Here is an 18,488-nt window from a genome sequence, read left to right as displayed (position 1 = left end):
CATCTTTTCCTGCACTGAAGGCATCCTTTTGCTGTGGACTTTACACATCATAACTTCTGTTGTGCATAGTGTCATTTTGTCAATTTTAGCGCTTCACTATTGTTAATTTTTTGTCTACAATTCTCAATGTCAAAAAAACGTTAACTAGGGGCCTGAATTTTTCTTTGGCTCTGTTTATTCTTTCTTGACTTTCTCAAAAGTCTTCAACATAGGGGCATAAAGCCAATGAAGCCTCTGGATAATCTCTGAAAAGAACAATGTTTGTACCAGGGGATGTCATTATAATACAAAGTATGTTATTTCTAAAAAATTAACAATCAGATCCAGTGTTCTTTGTTAGCCTATGTCATTACCTCCAAGATGCTAAATTAACCAGTTCCGGACCGCCAGCCGCAGATATACTGCGGCAGGTAGCCCCCCTGCGCAAACCGACCTAAGTGTACGTCAGTCGCGTGCCTGGTGCTGCGGGGCGAGCACGCGCCTGTGCATTCCCACCCCCACCCCCACTTGGCAGCAGGGATGCGGATGCACCCTGCCGGCGGCTACCATTGCCATTACCATTTACAATTACCATTGTAAACACAGCTGACCGTTCTTCTCTCTGAAATGATCACAGAGCACCTGTGATCCTTCTATATAGGATCACAGGTCTCTGTATTTATCTCAAAAACCCAACCCCCCACAGTTAGTAATCACTCCCATAGGCTTACATTTAACCCCTTGATCACCCACTAGGTTAACCCATTCCCTGACAATGTCATTACAGTAACAGTGCATATTTTTAGCACTGATTACTGTAGTAATGTCACTGGTCCCCCCCAAAAGTGTCCAAAATGTCAGTTAGGGGTCCGATCTGTCCGCTGCAATGTCGCCATTACTAGTAAAAATAAATAAGTAAAAATGACATAAATCTTTCCCCCAGTTTGTAGATGCACTAACGTTTGCGCAAACTAATCAAAATACGCTCATTGTGATTTTTTTTTTACCAAAAATATGTAGCAGAATAAAAATTGGGATGAAAAAATTTGATTTTTAAATTTTTTTTGGGAATGTTATATAGCAGAATGTGAAAAATATAGTTTTTAAATAAAAATTGCATAGGTGATCAACTACCACCAAAAGAAAGCTCTATTTGTGGGAAAAAAGGGACATAAATTTTGTTTTGACCACGCAATTTTCCGTTAAAATAACGCAGTGCCGAATCGCAAAAAATGGCCTGGTCATTAAGGAAGCAAATCCTTCCGGTCCAGAACTGGTTAAGATATCAGGGGGTGGTAATATTTGATTTAATGTGCCCATTAAGAAAACCAAATTTTCCCACATCATACCTCTTCTACCACTCCAGAAAACTTTAAATTGACCTGTATTCAAAGCTACATTTTCTGAATATAACCTTCTTGCTGCTCTTTTCTAGGTCTAAAATATGAAGAAATGTCCAACAATCCAAATAATGTATGCTGGACCTGATAAGGATTCAAACAAAAGCATAAGGCAAATATATAACTTTTAGCAGTTATAACTCTATCTGCCTAGTTTCTTAATGGTACCAGCTTCTAAACCAAGTTTAGATGCTTCTTTGGCTCTACCTATTCAAAAAGAATGAGAAGGCAAATGTAGATGATCTAATTTTAGGACTTTCAACCACTGCTTTAACCGCTTAAAGTGGATGTAAAGTCAAAAGTATTTTTAATTTAATGCTTTTAATGCCCCCCTAATACTTACCTCTATCCAGCGATGTGCCTTGGCCATTCAGGACTCTCCCTTCTGATTGGCTGAGACACAGCAGCGCCATTGGCTCCTGCTGCTGTCAATCAAAGTCAGTGAGCCAATCAGGAGAGAGAGGAGGTGGGGCTGGGCCACGGCTCTGTGTCAGAATTGACACACTGAGCTGACAAACTGCTTGTTGTGGGGGCACTCAACAGGAGGGAGGGGCCAGGAGCACAGAAGAGTGTCCCAAGAAGAGGAGGATCTAAAGGACGGCAATAAGCTTCACCGAAAAAATCACATGACAAAACCCCTACCCCTCTCCATAGACAGCAGTGTGTCCGGGGCCCCGCACACACTTAAAGGAACACATTTTTTTTTTTTATGGTGATGACTACGGATGACTGGCCTTGGAGAGGCGGCGCCCCTGTGCCCCCTTTTGACAGGCCGCCACTGCTCTCATGACAACTCCAGAAACACCCTTACATTTAGTTATACTTTAATGGTATATTTTTATGAAACACTGTAAACCAGTCATTGAATAATTCCAAATTCATGAATACGGCATACTGTATATAATGAACATTACATAATTATGTTAGGTGTTAATAAAAGTTTAAACTGATTGAGTAATCTATTATTTTTAAAACAGTTCTCTTTTCCATCACCTATGTGACTTCCTCATTTGGAGAATGTATTCTTTCTCCCCATGAGAGAAAAGCATCTATATCCTTTTATGGTTTTTTGTATTTTTCTGTTTTGACGTTTTACTTCCCTACACATTAGCATACCTTGATACTTTTGAAAATCAGAATTTCTGAAAAAAGGGGCAGAGAGGAGCCAAGTAGGACGCAGCCACTGTTTGACCGCCAATTTTCCCATTCAGCTCATTGATTTTTCCTTTTAAACAAATTTTATTGAGAGTTTTTCACAATGAGAAAAATTATACAACATATAGAGGCCCTGCTGGGCCATGACATCAAACTTATCAGATATCATCATAGCATGGCAACAAGCATTTGGACAGGTACCAAAAATGTAATTTGGTGTTGCATTTAAGAGTTACTTTTCAGCGATGTTATCGTTATTCTGCTGTGATATGTCTGAGGTTTGGCCTGTGGTGCATCCAGTAGCTGAGATATTTATGCAAGAAGTTGTTGGGCCAGGAGGTTGGTATTGGTTGGTCATGGGAGTGAGAAGAGGCAGAGTTATACTTAGTGGGGCTACCCTTTGGCAGGACCCTGAAATGGAAATGTTAGCAAGCCATGTCACTACTGGAACTATACAAGCTAAAAGTATGAGACACCACAGCATAGTTCAAGTCCAGCCTACCATTAATCGCTTGCCGACCGTATACTGTATATATACGGTGGCAAGGTAGCTCTCCTGCGCAGGATCACGTACCTAGTATTTAATCCAGCACCTCCGGATTTGGGGCGCACGACACAGATGATTGGCGGGTATGGCAGACTCAATGTCCTATGCAAACAAGACAGATTGCCATTCTATCACTACAGAAGACATGGATCCTGTGTCTCTGCTAAGCAGAGGCACCGATCCATGCCTTCTCCTAGTACAAGTACCACCCCCACAGTAGTAAAGCCCAATCCAGGCACACATTTAACCCTTTGATCGACTCTGATGGTAACCCCTTCCCTGCCAGTGTCATTACTACAGTTGCATATTTTTTAGCACTGATCACTGTATTGTGTAACTGCTCCCTCAAAAGGTGTCAAAAGTGTCAGTTAGTGTCCTGACTGTCCGTCGCAATATCATAGTCCCGCTGTAAGTTGCTGATCACCTCCATTACTAGCAAAAAAGAAAAAAAAATGTAATAAATAAAAATATCCCATAGTTTGCAGACACTATAACTTTTGGGCAAACCAATTAATATACGCTTATTGCAATTTTTTTTACCTAAAATATGTAGCAGAATACATATTGGCCTAAATTGATAAAGAAATGTGATTTTTTTTATATTTATTTTATTGGATATATTTTATAGCAGAAATTAAAAAAATATAATTTTTTTGTTTTGTAGAGCAAAATAGTGATCAGATACTACCAAAATAAAGCTCTATTTGTGGGGAAAAAATGGACATCGATTTTGTTTATGTATAGTGTCACAGGACCATGCAATATTCAGTTAAATTAATGCAGTGCCGTATCGTAAAAAATGGCCTGGTCATGAAGGTGGGTAAACCTTCCGCAGCTGAAGTGGTTAAGTAAAGGGGATCCCTGCATCCACATCACTTGTGTGGATGCGGGTATCAGTCTGTTTTTGTTTCACTCAACTTACTGTGTATACCCAGCTTAGGTGATAGGTAGGTGGTAGGCGGTAGAGATCCTATGTTAGGGCCCGCTGCATTGTGAAACGTTCTAGTGTAGAAGAATTGGTGGAGGAAGATCAGTTTTCTACACTGTGTCCTTCAAAATAATTTTGTAGACGGTGCCAGGAAAGGTGTAACTGGCAAGGGAAAAGACGTTATCTTTTTGGTGTGGGGCCCAGCGTAGTGGTTTGGCCTCCGGGCGTGAGGGGTGCTAACTCACACAAGTAAGAAGTGTCCCCATACTAACACCTAACTAAATTACAAATATAATACAGACAAGTGCGGTTCCACCATGCTACCAGCAAGCTCACAAACAAACAGCCAGAAAAATATGGCTTTACCAAATATAAACACTTGTAGGAGAAAATAGAAATAAAGAAATGCTATCAGGTAGTAGTAATATATTATGACATAAAAGAAAGCTAAATGTTAGGTGTGCAGTTTTGGGCCACATTGAAAAAACATAGGATAGACTAATATATAACAAATGTGGCTCAGCCAATTGTTGAGTCAAATTTTGTGGTGCTTACAGGATCAACTATGTCTTGAATTTTGGCTGATGCAGCAGGATTTTTCCAAAATTCAAGCCATGTAATGCTAGCTTTAGTCAGTTACTAAAACGGGTTGAAAAATGTACCTCCTGCCAACCACATATGTGCAGTCCCAAGGAGGGTGGTCTTTAATTCTCACACACCGCACTTCTGCCTTCATGGCCATCACATCTTTCCTATCTATAAAGACACAGTTAAAGGGCTGCTGGGAGGGGATGTGAAGAGATTAAAGGAGCAGATAATATTTACCTAAAAAGTAAATGTTTATATGAGCTTAGAACAAAGTGAAGCTGTGTTCCCACTGAGTTCCCAATGATATGTAAGAGTAATTTTTAATGAATGTTTAGATAATTGAAGTGAATGCAACTTCAACATTTTCATTTATATAATCTGAAAATAAAACTACTCCTTTAGTACATTAACTCTAAGGAGTATAGAATGTTCACTTAGCTTAGAGAATAGTAAAGGATGTGTTCACTTTAATAAGCCAATCATCTGCAGGCTGAAAAAAAAAAAAAGATTCTTTCCTTTGGTAAATCAACTTCTCCAGCTATGTCTTACACTAATCATACAAAAAATAACTAAGCTCTGTAAACAGGCTTTTTTTTAAACAAAGCAGATAAGAATAGCCTACAGATGTAAGATTCTGGTACCTTTGGTACCCTTATTTACCATTTTCCTCTCAAAACATTGCGTCCCACCTTTTTAATTAGGTGGAACGCATACACCTTTAAGACGGATGACGTCATCGCTGAGCGCCGCTGAGCGGCTATTTCAATCGCCAGCATTCTCTCTCACGTTGTTCGTTCAATGTGTGTCTACATGCTCACAAGCCTTGTCTTGCTGTCGGAACCTCCAGCTATTTGCCTTTACCTGGAACAGACCGGAACCTCGCAACTGATCCCGTATCTCGCTACCGGATCACTCCCTCACTACTGGACCCCTCTACTTACTAAACCTTACTAGTGATAAGTACCCCACAGGGGAATCCTCCATAACTAACTTACACTATCATCTTCTGCACATTAAGGACTGTTACTATCTATGCATACTAATTCTACCATCTGCACTGTTACATAGATTGCTAGCTCTTGAGTCTACTACCATCTATCCTTGCACTGGGTTAGTCTATCCTGTCTATGTCATCTGCTGTCCTTACCACCTGTTACCATACATGATTACTAACCTATCTGCATTCTACCTATTACCATCTACTACTCTCCTGAACATTACTATCAAGTGCTTACCATTACTGTCACTGCTCACACCTGTCCCTTCAGCACATCACTACCATACTATCATATACATCCTATCACTCCAGGAACATCTTATTGAGTGTGTGTATATCTGTATGCTGAAGCAGACAGGCCCACAGTGATGAGTCTGGAGAGTTGGATCTGGAATTCCAACACATCTCTACATGACTACTGAGTGGAGATTCTGCAGCTGCAAATCCAGCTTACCATAAAAACGCAGGAGCGTTACAACAGATCACAAGAAAAGGAGCTGAGAGTGCTACCTGCTGGCTGCATACAAAAATACAAACAGCGGTATACAATATTTTGTATTTAACTTTTTAATTTAATTTCACATTTTTATTGTTTTTGTTCTGACTTTTAAAATATAAAGAAAAATATATAAACTTTACTACAAAATGTCAAACTTTTCATGGATTTTTAGGTATTTGCTTTTTGTCCCTAGGGCCGGGACAAGGGGTGGGCCGGAGGGACGGCTGCCCTGGGTGCAATGGGTTATTGCAGGGATGGGGGCGCCCTGACCCTAGCCCTAAGGTAAAGGGGGGAGTGCAGTTTGGCATATTAGCCCTGGGCGTTGGATGACCTTGTTCCGGTACTGGCCCTACCCTGTGTTGACACTGGGATGTCTCCACTCTCCTGGTACATATGTAGAAAAAGGAAAACTGACATGTTTCCCAGAATGGGAAGTGTTAATAAATATGTATGAGCAGATGTGCCAACAATAGTTGCTCTGTGATGTCTATTTCCGTTATGCCTTTCCAGTGAGACTAAAAATCTTGTTTCTTTGAAGTGAACAGGTTTTATTTTCTGCCCAATTGCTCTTAGAAAAATGAAACCAGACTTCAGTTTTTCAGGAAACGGCATCATTTTGTTCACTTCTGCAAAAACTGAACATCTACTACAATGTAATGCAAACTTTAAATGGACCTTTCTCCCTTTACAATATAAACAAACATTTTTTAAACTTTTATTTGCTTACCTTTTTTGTGCCTGCTTTCTGGTTTCCCTGAAAGCAATGATGACAGCTGCAGCCAAACTAACAAATATCACCAGTTCCTCTATTTAGTATGGTGCATGGGTGACATGAAGTGCATTATGTCATGCACCTCATCTTGTTCATGCTCCAAAAACATTTAAATATAATGTGCTTGATCTCAGAGATTTGTCTTGCCCCCATCAAGGTAATGCATCATGGTGCATGCAACAGATGAGGGACATGATGTCACCAAGGGCCAACTTCGTCCTTCTCTGCTGACCTAATAATAATGTCATGTGCCTCACCTTACACTGGACTGACATTTCTGCTCTGACAAGGGGAAAATACAAGTAAATAACAGCACACATACCTAACCCTTAGAGTTAAGTCTATACTTTTATACAAATTTAAAGTGGACCTAAAAAAGTAAATATTTGCTACCTAATAGAAAACATCTAGAAATGTTAGTTTTGCCTGGGTAGTACCTTGAAAAAATGTACCTTTTACCTTAAATTCCTCCTGAAAAATAACAGCGCACTTGACATGTGATTGTGCCTAGACACTCCTGTTGGTATTCGGTTTAAGATCACTGTATCTGACTGCTAGTATTTTGCACTTTCAAGTGACATTTAGTGATGCCACTACCATGCTGTTCACTGTTCTCCTTGCTGTAGAAGAAGTTGTATCTGAGGACCTACATGCAAGGATCTCCCTGCTTCTGAATAATTCATTTTGTGGGTCTTTCTGCTGCTTCTTGATCATTACCCAACCACTCATCATAATTAATAGATCAGAGCTTACATAAGGAAGCAAAGCCCTGCCTCTACTAAGATGGCCACCTCCACACAGACAAAATACAGAACAAGACGTGTGGAAAAGATCAGCTGCTGGGAGCCAACAGGCAATACTGATAAATAGTTGTTTGCCATCTGCGTAGGTCACTATACATGACCCAGAACTGACTGCTCTGTTCTTAGCAATGGCAGGATGGCCCCAGTACTCCGTGTCTTCCTCCTCTTTCTCTCTTCTTTTTTCATTAGGAAACACAACATTACTGCCCCTGCTGCCATGAAACATGCCACTTCATCCATCATTGTTGGGAGAGCAGAAAGCACTACAAAACACAATGAAATCCAGGGAGAACACATGAAAACAACCCATGAAGCAGAAACACGCGTCATCAAATGATGCCCCAGATGATATTTTTCTCTATTGGCAAAAAACAAAAACTCCAGAGCGCCAAAAAAATATGCAAAAATGCACATGCAAACACGTGACAAAACGCAAAACTCATGTGTGAATCCAGCCTCAGGGTAAGCGCTACATATGAATACGGGTGCAGCCATATTTGCACTTTACAAATGTTGGCTTGACTTCCTGCTTTTGTGGTGTTGAAAATTTTTGCACCTTGCTTATCCTCTAAAAACTCTAAAAAAAAAAAGTTTCACTTTCCTGTGACTAATAAAAGGACTGACATGATCATATGATGTTCAGGTAATTTGCATGATTCTTGGACATATGGACAACAGCACCATCCATTGGAAGTCACTTCAGCACTCACAGAAGGTCAGAAAATGTTTTCAGTACACCACATTTATTTATTTTTTTCAGTTTGCTTATTCTCTAATCTCGCATTTTCCTGCAATGCTCTGCTTTGCCGGAAAGAACTTTGTGGCAGTGTCTTTTCTGTTTTAAAGTCCATGCGTTAATAATATTTTGGGAAGACAGTGTTTCCTTAATGATAGGCCCATTTATCTAAATATCCCTGTCACTTTCAAATTGTTTTATGTCTAAAACTTACGTTTCATTTTTTTAAACAGTGAGATCACTGTGATTGAGTTGCCAGGATTTACCCATGCGTGATTTTATGCAAACTTTGCAAAGTGCTACAGAAGAACTAGGAATGTACTAAAATATGTCAGAATGACTAAAATTAAGGTGGGTAGGTAGACAGGGAGGAACTAAAGCAGGTCAATATTACCATTGTTAAACACAACAGCAATAAGAATAAAGATGGTGACTGAGTCTAATTTTGGGTAGACTGGCTCTTTTCTGGCTACAACTGCTGACTTTTTTCTGAAATGCCTGATTGGTCATGCTGTTAACTAGGTTGATCGTTGAAATGAGCTGCAATCAACTCTGAAGCCAGGGCTGGTCAGCTACTTTTTGGTATAATGAAGAATCATTTTAGACCAAGGTGAAAACATAGTCTTATCAAAAGTTTTTCATTATTTGCAATGATGCCACCAGCTTCAGCATCGCTTGTAATTAATGAACCATTTTGACCAACACAAAAGTGTTACCAAGTGCTTTTCACAGTCAGATATGCTCATTAGAACAAAGGAAGATCTTCAAATACAATAACAATCTCCCTGCAGCAGAGGAATAGGGTCAGATAATTCCACGTGCACTTTTCTCATCACGCCAGCATGATCCCAGCATTTCCCAGCACTTAGGCAACTTATCAAACCAAGATTAATTATATCCATACCTGACATTCTGGAGGTGAAATCTGCCTATCTCTGGTCACCTATAATGTTACTGTAACGAGACCCTTGCTCGCTCGCTTCCGCCGACACTCCTCTGTTTCTAGTCAGTCAGCTTGCAGATCGCAACGTCTGATGGTTTGGTCAACCAAGGCTCCGGGATCTGAACTACAGCTATGTGCTGTCCGGAATCCATTAGAACAAACACCAAGCAGGCTGTATGTAAGTTCAAACAGGAAGACCATTTATTGGAAGAACACAGCACACTTTTATACAGAATTTGGAACATCCTGTCCCCAACAACCGCTTTCCCATTGGTCAATTGCAAAGTACCTGCAGTTCCCCTTCAGGTCCTCTCCAGCCATGCAAATGAGGACTTGAAAATGAGTCAGCAGGGATTGGTCCAGCTTGGATAGCTTGACCAGAAGGACTGTTATGTGAAATGAGACAGAAGCCCCAGGGGGCAATCAATGTACACAATAGCCAGACACAGAACAATGGTTCCCTAACGAGCCCCCAATACACATTACTCTGAGTGTCAATACATCCCCTAGAAGACAACAGGTGAGTTCATTAGCACACAACAATAGGTGAATGGAAAGCCACCTCAGACAAAAGCAACATTGCCAGACAGTCCGTCTCCTCATTGAACTTCCTGGAATGACCATATTAGGAGTTGTACTTCCTGGCCAGAGACCTCATGGCAAATGGGAACAAATGACCTTGCTGACAAATATGAAGCAATTTAAACCATCACGCATCTGTCCTTAAATTCCAGTGACGGTGAACACAATCAGTTAAATTAAAGGAAATCTATAGTCACAGCATACACATTCATTTTATAATCAGCATTGTAATAGCAATACAAACAATAGTTATATTTAACAATTCAATATAAGCTTACTTGCACAAACTCCTTTCATGTTGTGAGTGCTGCCTTTCTGCTGGCCCACTCTTCCTGGATTCCCTTCATGCTTTGCAACTTCTCCTCTGCTGCTTACTTTGGATTTCTAAGGACTACATATCCCATGGTACCTTGCGGCCTGCAAGCAGTGATTCCTGTACTGACTCCACCTTCAGAAACTCCTCCTATCGGTGCTTCTGTGGTTCAGAAGGCAGGTGTTCTGCCGAAAACTTGCCGAGATCTCCAACGACGTTATTTCCGGTGACTGTACACAAGGAATAATTGGAGACTTCAAATACTTGGTGTTTTCACACAACACCGGCAGCCTTGACAGTCCAGTAAGATGCAATAATTAGTGCAGATTATTAGTCTGCCCACTAGATGTCGCCGCCTTGGGGGCTGCCATGTTTTTGGTTACTAGTGGACATTTTTTTAAATTTTTTCAGAACTTGTAGTGAGATTTCTGTATGTGTTTTACCAGGCTCAGCTCTTGCTTTCTGGTTTATATTATGCAAAGTGTAACAGGAAAAACCAGGTGCTAAAAAAAATCAGGAATGACTAAAACTGCAATTTGTGTGGGGAAATATTATCCTGTCACCCCCAAACGCAAAGAGAAACCAACTGGTTACTCAGTCTACCAGACTTAATTTAAATTATTATTTTTTTTTTGTCATTATTATACAGGATTTATTTAGTGCATATATATAAATATATATATATATATATATATATATATATATATATACACATATATATATATATATATATATATATATATATATATATACACATATATATATATATATATATATATATATATATATATATATATATATATACACATATATATATATATATATATATATATATATATATATATATATATATATAGTTTGCGCAGTGCTTTACAACGTTAGGGCAGACAGTACACTTACAATACACTTCAAGGCAGCAAGGTCCATGGGATATGCATTTAAATTAATGTTTGGGTGGACTGATACTTTCTTAGCTGCTTTAGCTGAAATTTTTATTAAACATGTTGACTGTCATGTTTATAACTGGGTCATCACTGGAAATAGGCTGCAATCATCTATGCAGTTCTCGTAACTTGAAGACTGGCAAATTGAGTAGTCATCGAGAAGGTTTGTCCATCTATGACCAGAAGTCTGTATTCATTTTGCTAGCTGGCAGACATTGGACTACCAAAAGCAGATAAATATTGATGGTAATAACTTTTCAACTTTACTTGAGATTAATGTGATTTATGAGCCATTTTGCAGTTTTGCAAGTGTAGTTATTGGTAAAAAATGCTCATTATCCCACTGGGAGATTTACAAATACTTTAATAATCACCCATAGCAAAGGCAAGGGATCAGATAACACAAGGTGCACTGTATATTTATACAATCATATACAATCATTTTGCACTACTGAAAGTATATAGAAAGTTACTATACCATTTTCATTGACACTTTATCGGCGGACACAGATTTCTGGGAAAACCCTATCAAGAATGGAAATAACATGAAAGATCGCTGAGTTGTTTTAAGTTGACAGGAAAAGGTCTTCAACTGTACTTTCACTTCTTAAAAGCCTTTGAAAATGAATTTCAGTATCCCCCGCTGATGACATCATGGGATTATGCAATCCAGTGCAAATGTATATAAACAGACCAATGCTGCTGTACTTCACACAGCTGTCTGCTCTAGATCTTGGTCAGAGAGAATCCAACATCATCAATATGGACAAGAAGTGTGCTGTCATCATGTGCGTTCTCCTGCTCTCTACTCCTCTTATACAAGGTACAGTCAATTACATATTATAGTTTTTAGAATCTATGTATAATTACAGACAGTCTTTCCCATTGTCCTCGCCATTGTCTGTATAAGCACTAATCAATCTATTTTTATTTTTGTATTCAGGGTTTGCTGTTCCTCGTGGGAAGCGCTGCCTGTGTAACAAGCTATCCAATCAGGTGAATGCCATGGCCCTGGCTCAACTGGACGTTTATCCAAGCAGCTCTCTGTGTGAAAACACTGAATATATGTAAGTAAGATGCACATGGATTACATAATTTTATTGCTGTATCTACTGTATATGTACTTTCTAGTAGGCATAGCACATAGCAATCAACTGCAATAGGGTGGGCAGATGTTGCAAACAGTAAGGCATCTGTCTATCTAAAAATCTGCCTGGACCCATGTTCCACTCTGTTGACATGTAGTAGCAGCATACTTGCAATCAACACTTTTTTTCATTCTATATTCTGTATTAAAATTCTGTATTAAAATTATAAGAAAAACATTTGCGCGAGGAAAGAATTTACATTAGTAAACACTTGGTATTGTCCCTTGGCTCAAGATTTTTTCTGGTCATCACATGTAACACTTAAAGTTTAACCAAAGGCAAAACTTTTTTTACAGTTTTATTTAGAAGGGAGAGGAATTAGAACATCTGTCAGTTTTTATTCTGTTCCCCCGTTAGGGAGAATCACCCTCTCTATTTGTCGTGTTTACCATTATCATTGAAAGTGAAAGTAAAAAAGAAAATCCTAAATTTTGGGTTGTCCCCAGAAAAGTAATAGAGGACAAATGTTCCAATGGGGGCGCTAGTTTTGGAAACCTGGGGGTCTCCAAGAAATTCACTTAATTTGCAGGGATTTCCTCTAACTTCTTAATCATATAAGTGCTGCGCTACATTTCCAATGATATGCAAACATCATAAATTAATACAACAAAAATTGTGCATAAAAATAATATAATGTAACTTAAATGATGTGTTTTAAACATGCAGTATAAGTGAGATATAATCCACAGTTCATAAATTCCCTTATGCAGTGATTTTTTCAACATGACCGTGATCAAAGTCTTTAATCCCATTAGGTGCTCCAATCAGTAACGTGCTCCAATAATAAAGTGATCTGCCACCTCGCTCGTGCTCCCCTCTTCTAAATGAAGTCTCACCTCAAGAGATGTGACCCCACAATTAAGCTAGGTCAGAATGCGCCTGTGAACCTCCCTGGGTTCAGTCAATATGATGTAGATCTCATGGCTGCTCTGCTGATACACTGGTTTCCCAGTCACATGTGATGATACATAAAAATATGGGGGCTACAATAGTGCTTATACCGTTTAAAAATCTACCTTTATTAATTCAAATAATTGAGTACTCACATGCTCATGGTGCTTTCAGCACACCAAACTATGCCCAACAAATGTTAAAAGTCTCCAAAGCCACACAACCATTAGGATAATCAGACTCCTTAACCTCGTACGAGTCTGACTGCTTTCACCATCCTTGCCCCTCCCCTACGTGTGTCGACATAGGGTCATGTGTCTTCCTCAGGGGGATTGATCACAGCCATGTTGGAATAATCACCACATATGGGAATTTATGAATTGTGGATTATATCACACTTATGCTGCATGTTTAAAACACATAATTTAAGTTACATTATATAAATTTTATGCACAATTTTTGTTGTAATAATTGTTGTTTATGTTTGCACATCATTGGGAATGTAAAGCGGCACTTATTCAATTTGGATTGAGCAAGCACATATAATGGGAGTGTGATCAGTGTCAGCAGCTGGTTCTGTAGCTTACTATTACTTTTACTATGGACTTACATGGTAGCTCACGAGACTCTCTTTGCATAATTTCCTCTAACTTCCTGTTTGGCTCTGGGACAAAAAGTGAAGGAAAATCTCCGCAATGAAAGAGAGATGGCGAAAATCTGACAGAGGTTATATTCCTCCCTTACTCTATGCAAAATGAAAAAAAAAAAAAAGTTTTGCCCATAGTTCTACTTTAAGTAAGACTGAATTGGCCTATGGATGCCCAAAGAGTGAGCTGCCTAGGGATAGTTGATTGGATGCCAAGCATTGCTGCCCATCTAATGTTCTTTGCACTACATATCAAGAATACACAATCATTGCAGTATGTACATAAGAACAGCATTTCCTTTAAATACCTTTTTTTAAAGAGCTGCAAGGTATGGAGCAAACCTAAAATCTTGTTAGAAATTTATTTTTCACAATTTTAGATTCAAATGAAAAATAGAAACATCCATTAACTTTTTCACTTTTTTGCTATTGTGTTATTTTTGAAGGACCAGTAAAATCATGTCACATGTTTGAAATTTACTTAAGGGACTTAAATGGATTTGAATGAAAATAAATGAAGCATTTACCTTGCACTTCCACAATATGCAGCTCCTAGAGAATGGTGGCCTGCTGAATAAATAGATAGCGGAAAGGCACAATTTAGAAGATCTGAAAAGTGACATTATATGAAATTGTTTAATTCATTAGAAAGTGTCTGAATATACTAATGGCTTGCTTAATATTATTCTTCCTCAGTGTCACTTTGAAAAGCACCGGTGCTACAAAATGTGTCAGTTCTGATCTGAAAGAAATAAAAGCTCTGCTCAGTGGAAGAAACCGGTAGGTGCTATTTTTTATACGACTCTATATATTTTATTATTGCAAAGTTTAATGTGCACACAGCCAAAAACTACACACAATCGTTTTTATTTCCATGTGATCCTTGCTGTTAAGGTTATTTATAGGTTGGGGCAGTTGCCGTTTGTTTGTACCACTGGTTATTTGGTGAAGGGGAGCACTTGATATCTTCGCTGCCATTGTGCTATTTGCTGGGTGTCTGGTGCTCCCCTGTGCCTTTAATAAAGGGTGGGCCCCCTCCAGGCATACCTGCCCTCAACCGATCCATTATTATTTACATTATATTGTCAAAAGTATTGGGACACCTGCCTTTACACGCACATTAACTTTATTGGCATCCCAGTCTTAGTCCGTAGGGTTCAATATTGAGTTGGCCCACCCTTTGCAGCTATAACAGCTTCAACTCTTCTGGGAAGGCTGTACATAATGTTTAGGAGTGTGTATATGGGAATGTTTGACCATTTTTCCAGAAGGGTATTTGTGAGGTCGGGCACTGATGTTGGAGTGGAAGGCCTGGCTCACAGTCTCTGCTCTAATTCTATTGGGTTGAGGTCAGGACACTGTGCAGGCCAGTAAAGTTCCACCACCCCAAACTTGCTCATCCATGTCTTTATGGACCTTGCTTTGTGAACACGTCCAAATCATTTAGTGGAGGGGGGATTATAGTGTAGGATTATTTTTCAGGTGTTAGGCTTGGCCCCTTACTTTCAGTGAAGGGAACTCTTAGGGCTTATGCACACTACAGTTTCTAAACTTGAGTTTAGGAGCTTTTGGCTTTTTTTTGCCAAAGCTCCTAAACTCAACTACATAAAAGCCTATGTATCCATGTACACACAAGGGTTTATTTACTTGGAAGTGCACTTGGAAGTGCAGTCACTGTAGATCTCAGGGGAACATGCAAGGAATATACAAATAGAATTTTTGCTTGCACATGATTGGATGGTAGAAATCAGCAGAGCTTCCCCTCATTTCAGATCTTCCCCTCAGATCTACAGCGTCTGCACTTCCAAGTGCTCTTTCAAGTGCACTTGTAGTACACAGTGGATTTGCCTTTAGTAAGTCAACCCCATAGGCTTTTACAAGAGTTTAGAAGTTGATGCAGTTACGGGAGGTTCAACCTCCCCTAACCTCCCTCTCCTGAACGAGGAAGAATCGCTTCAGAATAGTTAAGTTATGACCACTGGCCGCAAAACGCTGCAAAATCGCGGCACAATTTTGCCACGTTCTACGTTTTCCTGCGGCCAGCAGTTTACCTAGTCTGTGTGTACATGTGTTAGGGTGTCAGCATACTAAAACATTTTGGACAATTTCATGCTCCCAACTTTGTGGGAACAGTTTGGGGATGGCCCCTTCCTGTTCCAACATGTCTGTGCACCAGTGCACAAAGCAAGGTCCATGAAGACATGGATGAACAAGTTTGGGGTGGGGGAACTTGACTGGCCTACACAGAGTCCTGACCTCAATCTGATAGAACACCTTTGGGATGAATTAGGGCAGAGACTGAAAACAAGGCCTTCTCATCCAACATCAGTGCCTGACCTCACATATGAGCTCCTGGAAGAAAGGTCAAACATTCCCATAGACACATTCGTAAACCATGTGGACAGCCTTTCCAGAAGAGTTGAAGCTGTAATAGCTGCAAAGGGTTGGCCAACGCAATATTAAACCCTACGGACTAAGACTGGGATGCCACTTAAGTTCATGTGAGTGTAAAGGCAGGCATCCCAATACCTTTGACAATGTAGTGTATGTGCTCCTACTATGGAGGCTCTTAACATTTATAGAATTAGGGTTGCAGATAATATTAGTGTGCCTTGTTGCGGCCCCTGCAGCTTACACATGTATTTTCAAATGTATGCAAACTAAGTCCCTGTTTTTAGACAGGACAATTTGGTTTGTTGCAAGCTGGTAAGTTGAGCTGGGAATTTTTCTTTGTTGTTCTATAATCATACCCCAACTCACCTGTACATCACATTGGTTTTTTACCACAATTTTCACGACTTTAGGCCCCACTTACACTAGTACACTATTGTTTTGTTTATCTAAATGCAGGAAAGACAATCTAAGATTTATAAACAGATGTTATGCTTCCCAGATCAATTTTTCCTGCATTTAGATGTATCTGCCTTTACACGGGTTCAGCCATGATTATGTGTTTATACAGGTTAATGCATATTTACATGCGTTTATGAGCTTTCAGCTATGTCTAGACTTTCTAATTGGACACTGGATCCTGCTAAATTGACTGCACCTAAAAGGGGAGAAATAGACAGTGTGAATTTAAATTTATTACATGCATTATTATGTGTAAGGAAATGTCCTATAAACATATATAAATGCATGTATGTCACTGCCAGTGTTAATAGGGCCCTAATGTTTTCCTGGGGTGAATGCAGCCCACTACATAGATACAAGTTTCCAAGATAAATTATTTATTATCATATGAGTTACTTTTATCTTATTTTCAATTATGTAGTATTTATTATATAATACTAAATTTACAACTAGCAATGTTATATTGGCGAGTATGCCTTACGATATATATTTTTATTCCTCTAGGTTTCTGAAACACATCCCAGTGATCAGACACCCCTGAATGATGATACAAGCTGAGGAATATGACAGAGAGCCTGCTAATAGAATAATTCTACCTTTCCCACTGTCTTGTGACTACGGATTACTAAAATGCACATATGCCATGCATATTTTTATATTTATAAATACCATATATTTAAACAATGTTGCTGTAAATACATACCTCCTGAGATCGTTTTTTTATAAAAGATGTGAGTTATATATTTTCATAAATAAAAGTATTAAAAAGACTTATAGTGTACCTACTCTGTTTTGTTGGCAGCAAAAAAAAAAATGGTTGTATACATTGCAATGAGTACTGTACCCCAAAAGCCTGATTAGTCACAAAACCAACTGCCATCAACCCCCCTCTATCCCCTGATCCATGTTTGTTTATAAATGAGAATTTAAATAGTCAAGAAGACCTATATCTGACCAATGGATACCGTCACTCCTGTAAAGTCCAGAAAATCAAACCTATATTTCTCAATGTCTGAAAAATGTTAACTATGGGCATGAATTTTTCTTTGGCTCTGTTTATTCTTTCCTGACTTTCTCAAAAGTCTTCAACATAGGGGCATCAAGCCAATGAAACCTCGGAATAATCTCAATAAATAAGAACAATATTTGTACCAGGGGATGTCATAATACAAAGTATGTCATTTCTAAAAAATTAACAATCAGATCCAGTGTTCTTTGTTAGCCTATGTCATTACCTCCAAGATGCTAAATTAACCAGTTCCAAAGCGCCCACCACAGATATACTGCGGCAGGCAGCCCCTCCTGGGCAAACTGACATACGGGTACGTTGGTCGAGCACCTGGTGTTGGGGGGCGAGTGCACGCTGCCGGTGGTGCACTTCCGCCCCCACTAGGCAGCGGGGATTCGGATGCACGGGGCCGGTGTCAACGATGGCCTCCGGCCACCTGTTATCGCTCCCCGCTGAGAGAGAAGAACACAGCTGAGCACCTGTGATCCTTCTATAAAGGATCACAGGTCTCTGTGATCACTTCAAAACCCCCCACAGTTAGTAATCACTCCCATAGGCTTACATTTAACCCCTTGATCACCCACTAGATTAACCCCTTCCCTGCCAATGTCATTACAGTAACAGTGCATATTTATAGTACTGATTACTGTAGTAATGTCACTGGTCCCCCCACAAATGTCAAAAATGTCAGTTAGGGGTCCGATCTGTCCGCAGCAATGTTGCAGTCCCGTTACAAATCGCAGTTCGCCGCCATT

At 39.5% G+C, this 18,488-nt stretch overlaps 3 protein-coding genes across 4 annotated transcripts in view; 2 read left to right on the top strand and 1 right to left on the bottom strand.

The window, feature by feature from the left end:
* Positions 1 to 18,488, bottom strand: part of RUFY3 (RUN and FYVE domain containing 3) — a 388,583-nt gene that overhangs the window by 291,761 nt on the left and 78,334 nt on the right. The gene's annotated exons all lie outside the window — the stretch shown is intronic.
* LOC309548572 (C-X-C motif chemokine 10-like) overlaps positions 1 to 18,488 on the top strand; it is a gene marked incomplete at its 3' end in the record, with an annotated part of 79,233 nt that overhangs the window by 48,446 nt on the left and 12,299 nt on the right. The window lies entirely within an intron of this gene.
* LOC309544923 (C-X-C motif chemokine 10-like) lies at positions 11,823 to 17,431 on the top strand. Its single transcript, XM_082243929.1, has 4 exons — positions 11,823 to 12,009; positions 12,130 to 12,253; positions 14,568 to 14,651; positions 17,229 to 17,431. Exons 1-4 carry the CDS (start codon positions 11,841 to 11,843, stop codon positions 17,263 to 17,265), a joined length of 414 nt encoding a protein of 137 aa, XP_082100055.1. The 5' UTR covers positions 11,823 to 11,840; the 3' UTR covers positions 17,266 to 17,431.

The sequence above is a fragment of the Pelophylax lessonae genome (assembly GCF_965119305.1).
Source record: "Pelophylax lessonae genome assembly, chromosome: 1".
NCBI classification, from domain to species: domain Eukaryota; kingdom Metazoa; phylum Chordata; class Amphibia; order Anura; family Ranidae; genus Pelophylax; species Pelophylax lessonae.
This window is presented reverse-complemented; position numbering and strand designations above follow the sequence as displayed.